This window comes from Marmota marmota, unplaced genomic scaffold (genome assembly GCF_001458135.2).
Source record: "Marmota marmota marmota unplaced genomic scaffold, marMar, whole genome shotgun sequence".
Taxonomy (NCBI): domain Eukaryota; kingdom Metazoa; phylum Chordata; class Mammalia; order Rodentia; family Sciuridae; genus Marmota; species Marmota marmota.
This window is the reverse complement of record NW_026005793.1, coordinates 9,663-18,837: the sequence shown is the minus strand read 5'-3', so window position 1 is coordinate 18,837 and position 9,175 is coordinate 9,663. Positions and strand designations below refer to the sequence as shown.

Below are 9,175 nucleotides of genomic sequence, written 5' to 3'. Positions count from 1 at the left end.
GAAGAGGGGAGGGGAGGGGAGGGGAGGGGGATAGTAGAGGATAGGAAAGGCAGCAGAACACAACAGACACTAGTATGGCAATATGTAAATCAATGGATGTGTAACTGATGTGATTCTGCAATCTGTATACAGGGTAAAAATGGGAGTTCATAACCCACTTGAATCAAAGTGTGAAATATGATACATCAAGAACTATGTAATGTTTTGAACAACCAACAATAAAAAATTAAAAAAAAATACTACCTCTTTCTTTTTTCCTTTTAGGACTTAGGGGACATATTTGAAAGATGAGTTTTATGTAATAATCTCTGGTTTATGAGAAAGTTTTTTTTTCCTTGAAGAAGAGAAATTTTAAGTTTTCAGATATTAACATCTTTGTCTGTAGATATTATTTTTGAAAACAGGCTCTGAGGTAATATGTACCTTGGTTTCAAAAATGTCCTTATGTGGCTGAATTCAACCATACCTAAGAATGATTTGGTGTTCTGGGCTTTGTTTCACCCATTCCTTCTATCCTCTCCAGCCCAGTCCCAATAAACCTTACTAAGGAGATTTTCATAACGTATCCCAGAAAAGGATTCAATTCTAATGAGGTAGAAGGTAAACAAGATAGGAAAGAGTAGTACTCCCTAGGATGGGAAAGGGTGGGGGCTTCATTACCATCAATAACAATGACCAGATCCCATTTCATCACGGCACACAGCACATGTTCAGAGGGGAAGGGTTGCCTGAGAACCCTCAATATCAGTGCTACCAGGCTGTACTAGATACCCTCCATGGACAGAGATGATCAAAGTCACTGGTTCAAGGAACCTTCCCCTTTAGAAACCAATGACTATATCATTGTTGACCTCTGTGGACCAAAGTCCCAAAAGTTGAACAGTCTGCTTTCTCCAAGATATCCAAAATCTTTGCATTTTCCAAGGTTGATTCAGGAATGAAACTCAGTGTTTTTTAAGTTGGATAATGTTTGAGATGAATAAGGAGACTGTATTTTAGTATATTAAATTTAGAAAAAAAAGTATCATACAATCCCGAGAGAGTTGAATAAAATGTATACCTAATTCACCAACATGGGTAATTTTAACAACATCTTGGATTAAAAGTGGTATCTTTGTAATGATTTTTTTTTGACCTTTGTTTTGAAAGTGTAACTGGTATCATTCTTTCCAAAATCCAGTTGCTGGAGATGGAGAAGCCCAAGCCAGTGAACCCAGAGCTCTCTTCATTACACATCACTGGAATCTTGGATATGCTGAACAAGTTCCGAGGTAAGTGTGAGCCTTTGGCAGTCAGGTTCAAATTTTTTAGTAGGTTCCGCAAATAAAAGGCTTCCCATTTTTAATATTCTGATTTGAAAAGTTTACATCTTTTTTCCTTGTCTAGTCACAATACAGTGACCAAGACCACACTTGTTAACTTATAGCTCAGATACATATTCTAGTTCTAATACAGACAGTACAAGAAAAAGAACATTATTGGTGTTTGGAGAGTTATTAAGCAACACAATGTTTACCTCTCAGAGCAGCCATCAATATTTTATGTTTTTTCAGTTTATTCTAATTTTGAAGATTTAAATGTGATATTGGTTGCTTTTAATCTATTCTATATTCCAAGTACATTTATGATATGCAATGGGCAAATAATAATTATTATTTATAAAATACAAGTTTTATTGAACAAAAAAAGACTAAATTTCCCATAAATAGAACAATTTAATACCACCAGATGGATTTCAAAAGAACTGAAAGGTAAGTGATCTGTAAACATGACCCAGCCATGTTTGTGCATCACTAGAGAGGAGGTCTAGATATCAGAAGGCTGAAACCCAAGTTAGATTGGATTCATGGTCTCAATAGATCATGTAAGTCCAAGGTTCTTTTCTGTCAAGTGTGCAGATGTTGCTTTCTGTCAAATTATTTGGTGTTTGATAACGAAACAGGCACAATCATAGCAAAGTAGTATCTATTTATTAATGGTATCAAAAACAATTCAAGAAGAGATTTCTACTAAAAAAAGAAAAGAAAAAAAAGATTTTTTGTTGTGTGACCTGAAACAAACCATCCAAAAGCTGATATTAAATTACCCCTTCACTCAACAAGGAATACCTTCTGTTTTCTTTTATTTAGCATGATAATTTAAAGATTTCTCAGTGCTAAAGAGGGCATAGGAAACTTTCTCCATACATGAGTTTGAACTCTCTCTGCTCCCTACTGTTCCTTAGAAGAGGGGTAAATAAAGAGATTGATTAGGTAGACAGTTTTTGCCCAAGACATGCAAATGCTCTTTACTGATATGATTTTTGTTTTGTTTTGTTTTGTTTTTGTGCAGTGAATAATGGAACTATTCAAGTATGGGCCAATTGCTATATGAGCCTTTCTCATGAAGATAGAAATAAGATATTTGGAGATGATGGTGGAACTAAAGATCCCCAGACAGTTGAGAGTTACGTTATATGGAGTGCTGAGGGATTTACCTCTGGTAGACACTACTGGGAGGTGGATGTGGGGAACACCTCCAACTGGATTCTCAGCGTCTGTAAAGATTTTGTGACAAGTGACAAAACACTTTGATTGTGAGAAAACATTTCTCTTATTTTCCTTAAAGAAGAATAACCACTGTAGGTTCTCCACCAACTCCCCACCCTTAACTCAGTATGTACAAAGACCTGAGGGTCGGGTTGGGGTATTTCTAGATTATGACAATGAAATTATGAGCTTCTATGATGTTTACCAATGTTCCCTCATACACAGTTTCTCTCTTCCCTTCTTGACCTCACCTCTGAATCCTTTTCTTTTCCTTGATTCTACATAAAATTTAGGTTTTCCTGGGCATGGTGTCACATGTCTATAATACTAGCTACACAGGAAGTTGAGACAGGAGGGACACAAGTTTTGAGGGCAGACTGGTCATTTTAAAGAGAGTTAAAAGGGGGAGGGGGGTGTATCACTGTATTAGAGCCCTTGTCTAGTAGGTGTGAGGCTCTGGGTTCATTCCATAATACTGAAAAAAAGAAAAAAAAATGAAAATTTTAAAAGAGAATAAGAATTAATTGGTGAATGTCCATATCAGAAGAAACTGTGTTCTTGGGACTACCTCATGTCATGTTACCATTCTACACATGATATCTGTGGGCTTGTTTTAACTTAAGGAAGTATAATCATTTTATGGTCATAAATTGTGATAACCGCATTGAACTTATAAATTTGTTTATTAAATTTTATTTTAATAAAGTGTTGTAAAACCACCACAATGTGATTTGAGGTTAGTTTTCAGTTGCTTTAAATAATTCAATACCCCATCTACCATGGGAGCCAAGGCCTAGCCTAGACTTCCCACACCAGCAAAACTAAGAATTAGATTTGATGATGAAATAAAACCCTTCCATGATAAGCAAAAGTTAAAAGAATTTACAATTAGAAAGAATACAATAGAGAACATCCTGAACAAAATATTCCATGAAGAGCAAATGAAAAACAATGGTGAAAATCAGCAGAGGGTGGTATCACACTAAAGGAAAATCTAGTCAGAAAAGAAACCAAGTCTGTTAAATACCAAAAATAAATAAAAATAGCTGGAAATACAAATCATGTCTCAATAATAACTGAATGTTAATGGCCTAAACTCACCAATAAAAAGACATAGACTATATGTCAAGATCATTGCAATGTTTTGAGCAACCAATAAAAAAATAAAAATAAATAAATAAATAAATAAATAAATAAAAATAAATATAAAACAATTTAAAAAAATTAAAAAGACATAGGCTAGCAGATTGCATTAAAAAAAAAAAGACTCAACAATATGCTATCTCCAAGGGACTCATCTCACAGGAAAAGACATCCATAGACTGAAGGTGAAGGGTTGGGAAAAAGCATATCACTCACATGAACTGCAGAACCAAGCAGGGGTTTCCACTGTCATATTAAATAAAGTAGACTTCAAGCTAAATTTAATCAAAGGGAATAAAGAAGGACACTACATACTTCTCAAGGGAACCATACACTAACAAGACTTGACAATTATAAATATATGTGCCACAAACAATGGAGCATCTATGTTCATCAAATAAAATCTTCTCAAGTTCAAGAGTCAAATAGACCACAACAATAATTTAGGGTGACTTTAACACACCTTTTTCATCACTAGATAGATGTTCCAGATAAAAGCTGAACAAAGAAACTATAGAACTCAATAATATAATAATCAATAACTTAGACTTAACTGACATATATAGAATATTTCATCCTTCAACAAGTGAGAACAGTTTCTTCTCAGTAGAACATGGGTCCTTCTATAAAATAGACCATATATTATGCTACAAAACAACTCTTAGCAAATGTAAAAAAGTGGAGATACTGCCTTGCCTTCTATTAGATCATAATGTAATGAAATTATAAATCAATTGTAAAATAAGAAATAAAATTTACTCCAACACCTGGAGATTAATAATATGCTACTGAATGAACAATGGGTTGAAAACACATGAGCGAAGAGATTAAAAAAAATTAAAGATGAATGAGAACACAGATACAACATATCAAAATCTTTGAGACACTATGTAAGCAGTTCTAAGAGGAAATTTCATTGCATGGTGTTCATTCCTTGAAAGAAAAAAAAGTCAACAAATAAATGACTTAAAATTGCATTGCAAAGCCCTGGGAAAAAAAGAACAAATCAACATTAAAAGCAGTAGAAGACTGGAAATAATTAAAATCATAGCTGAAATCAATGACATTGAAACAAGTGAAACAATTGAATAAAATGATAGAACAAAAGTTGTTTCTTTTTTAAATTTTTAAATTGATTTTATTGTTTTTTAAATACATGATAACAGTTGTTTCTCTGAAAAACAATAAATAAAACTGACAGACCCTTAGCCATGCCAACAAAAAGAAAGAGAGAGAAAACTCAAATTGCTAACATACATGAGAAAAAGGAAATATCACAACAGACACTACAAAAATACACAAGATAATTATAAATTATTTGAAAACTTGTACTATAATAAAGAAACAAAAGCATAGACAAATTTTAGAGTCATATGATTTGCTCACATTGAATCAGCATGATATATACAATTTAAACAGATCAATTTTAAGTGATGAAATAGAAGACACCATCAAAAGTCTACCAACCAAGAAAAACCCAGGACCAATGGATACATAGCCAAGTTCTACAACACCTTTAAAGAAGAACTAATACCAATACTCTTCCATTTATTTCAGGAAATAGAAAAAGAGGCAGCACTTCCAAACTAATCCTATGAGGCCAATATCACCCTGATTTCAAAACCAGGCAAAGACACATCAAAAAAAGAAAACTTCACACCAATATCTCTAAAGAACATGGATGAAAAAATTCTCAATAAGATTCTTGCAAATCAAATACAAAACATAACAAAAAGATCGTGCACCAAGATCAAGTGGGATTTATCCCAGGGATGCAAGGTTGTTTCAACATACGGAAATCAGTAAATGTAATTGATGACATCAATAGACTTAAAGATAAGAATCATAAGATCATCTCAATAGACTCAGAAAAAGCATTTCACAAAATACAGTACTACTTTATGTTCAAAACATTAGAAAAACTTGGATAACAGGAACATAACATCATAAAGGCTATCTATGCTAAGCCCCAGGCCAACATCATTCTAAATGGAGAAAAATGCAAGGCATTCCCTCTAAAAACTACAACAAGACAGTGATGGCCTCTTTCACCAATTCTATTTATCACAGTTCTTGAAACACTGGCCAGAGTAATTAGACAGACAAAACAAATTAAAGGCATACACATAGTAAAAGAAGAACTCAAATTGGCATGACCTGATGACAATATGATTATATACATAATAGACCCCAAAAGTTCCACCAGAAAACTTCTAGAACAAGTAAATGAATTCAGTAAAATAGCAGGATATAAAATCAACTCCCATAAATCAAAGGCATTTCTGTATATCAGTGACAAATACTCAGAAAGTGAAACAAGGGAAACAAAAACTACCCCATTTTCAATAGCCTCAAAAAATGTTAATAAAATAAAATACTTGGGAATCAACTTAACAAAGAGGTGAAAGATGCACATGATGAAAATTAAAAAACCCTAAAGAAAGAAGTCAAAGAAGGCCTTAGTAGGAAGATCTACCTTGCTCTTGGATAGACAGAATTAATATTATCAAAATGAACATATTTCCAAAAGCACTATACAGATTTAAAGCAATTTCGATCAAAATCCCAATGACATTCCTCATAGAAATAAAAGAAAGCAGTCATGAAGTTCATCTGGAAAAACAAGAGACCCAGAATAGCTAAAACAATCCTTAGCAGCAAGAGTGAAGCTGGTGGCATCACTATTCCAGACCTTAAACTATACTACTGAGCAATCATAAGAAAAACAGCACGGTGTTTGCACCAAAACAAACTGGTAGACCAAAGGTACAGAATAGAGGATGCAGAGACTAATCCACAAAATTACAATCATTTTGTATTAGACAAAGGTGCCAAAAACGTGCATTGGAGAAAAGATAACCTCTTCAACAATGATGCTGGGAAAATGAAATTAAACCCCTATCTCTCACCAAGCACAAAACTCTATTCAAAATGGATCAAGGACCTAGGAATAAAAATCAGAGACCCTGTGTCTAATAGAAGAAAAAGTAGGTCCTAATCTTCATCATGTGGGATTAGGCCCCAACTTCCTTAATAAGACTCCTTTGCCACAAGAATTAAAATCAAGAATCAATAAATGTGATGGACTCAAACTAAAAGTTTCTTCTCAGCAAAAGAAACAATCTGTGAGTTGAACAGAGAGCCTACATCTTGGGAGCAAATCTTTATCCCTCACCATCAGATAAAGCACTAATCTCTAGGGTATATTAAGAACTCAAAAAATTAAACACCAAAAAAAAAACAAATAACCTATACAATAAGTGGGCCAAGGACCTGACCAGACTCTTCACATGATGTTGAATGATATACAATCAATCAAGAAATATATGATAAAATGTTCATAATCTTTAGCAATTAGAAAAATGCAAATCAAAACCACTCTCAGATTTCATCTCACTCTAGTCAGAATGGCAGTTTTTATAAAGACAAACAACAATAAGTGTTGTGAGGAAAAAGGTACACTCCTACACTGCTGGTAGGACTGCAAATTGGTGCAGCCAAAATGAAAAGCTGTATGGAGATTGCTCAGAAAATTTGGAATGGAACCACCATTTGACCTAGCTATACTTCTCTTTGGTTTATATCCAAATGACTTAAAAATAGCATACTGCAGGAACACAGCCACATCAATGTTTATAGCAGCACAACTTATAATAGCTAAACTGTGGAACCAACGTAGATGCCCTTCAATAGATGAATGAATTAAAAAATGTGGCATGCAAATACAATGAAATATTACTCAGCAACAAAAGAGAATAAAATTATGACATTTACAGGTAAATGGATGGAGTTAGAGAAGATGGTGCTAAGTGAAAATTAGCCAATACCCAAAAAACAAATGCTGAATATTTTCTCTGATATAAGGAGAATGATTTTTAATGGGGTAGGGAGAGACAGCATGGGAGAAATAGACAAACTCTAGATAGGTCAGAGGAATGGGAGGGAAGGGAGGGGACTTGGGGTTAGAAATGATGGTGGAATGTGATGGACATTATTATCCAAAGTACATATATGAAGACACAAATTGGTGTGAATATACTTTTTATACAACCAGACATATAAAAAACTTGTGCACTATATGTGTAACAATATATATGCTGTCATATATAAATAAAAAATTAATTAATAAAAATAAATTTAATTCCTATTAACATTAACTCCCCATTCATTCCCACTCCACAGCACATGGAATTCTCTTAACTCTTTAGGTTATTATGGATTTGTATATTTCCAGAAAGTTCAAGAAAATGAAATTACATCTGTTGCTCTTTGTGTCTTCTTCTATCATTTAGTATAAAACTTTCAAGGCTCATTCACATTGCAACTCAGTGCTATTTACACATTTGAGCCAAGCTGTAGCAGAAGGATGAAGAGACTTATATATTAGCTTACTAAACAACTGAAAGTAGCTAAGGGTGCTTAGATTGCTCTCCAGTCTGACTTAGTTGGGTAGATCCAGGTATCTGACAGATTATTACTTCTCCAAGTCCTTGTCATTCATCACATCTCAGTTCAAAGGTTTTTCAGGGTAGTCATCCTTGCCTCCATAGACCAGAATAGTTCCTTTTACTCCATATCACCAAATGTATTATACCATCTCCTAATATTCAACAAACTCTCATCAAATTGATAGTTACTTATTACTACTAGACTCTAAATTCCAAGATCGGAGGGTAGTATTTGTCATAGTTACAACCATATTCCCATTATCCAAAATTCAATGGTTAGAAGGTTGTACATGATACAAATGTAGTAAAAAAGTGGATTTAAAAAAAAATACAGATGAGTATTAGTAAATACTCTTATAGCATTAAGAATGCTTCCCAAACAATGTAGCTGATAAGTTAGAAGAGAAAATACTAATGAATAATGTCAACAAAGACAAACAATACATTGATTTTCATATTCATAATCTGCTATGGCTTGTATCTGAAAGTCCCTGAAAGGGCCATGTGTTTACAGTCTTCTTCCTGGGATGAGCTGTTGTTTGTTCACCAGTTATACAACCTTTGTGGTATTCAAGATGAAAAATTGTTCCCCAGATGGGTGGTGTAGGACTGGGAGTAAACCTGCTGGAACTTAGGTGCAGATGACTTAGAAGTCTGGAAGGTGGGACACGGATTTTTGTCTTGGCAGTAAATGAGACAGATCCCTGAGCCTACCTGAAGTAGGTGCTCAGTGCACTTCCTTGCAAAACCACATCCAATGCAGAAATGTGCCAGTTCAACGTGATTGCTATTGCCTAGAAAAGAGAAGGAAAAACACCTATTGACTGCCTCCTGTGGCCTCTGGCGCCCCTCTTAGTGGTGACTGCTATGCACCTTACTCAAGAGAATAGAGGTAAAAATAGAAGCAGGGATAAGACTGAGAAGGAATCTGAGCTGCTATTCCTAGAGGAGGCTCAGGTCATCCAAATGTGGAGTAAGAGAGTGACGACCTGGAACGTGTCTGGGGAGTTGGGCTGAAGAAGCTAAGCGTGGAGTTCAGGAGGAAACGGATTTGCA

The 9,175-nt window shown here is 34.5% G+C and overlaps 1 protein-coding gene across 1 annotated transcript in view; it reads left to right on the top strand.

The window, feature by feature from the left end:
• Positions 1-2,814, top strand: part of LOC107160963 (tripartite motif-containing protein 64-like) — a 7,007-nt gene extending 4,193 nt beyond the window's left edge. Inside the window, 3 exon segments of the mRNA XM_015507535.1 lie at positions 1,181-1,271; positions 2,332-2,566; positions 2,568-2,814. Coding sequence (XP_015363021.1) covers positions 1,181-1,271; positions 2,332-2,566; positions 2,568-2,814 — 573 coding nt within the window.
• Positions 2,815-9,175: the final 6,361 nt, after the last annotated feature.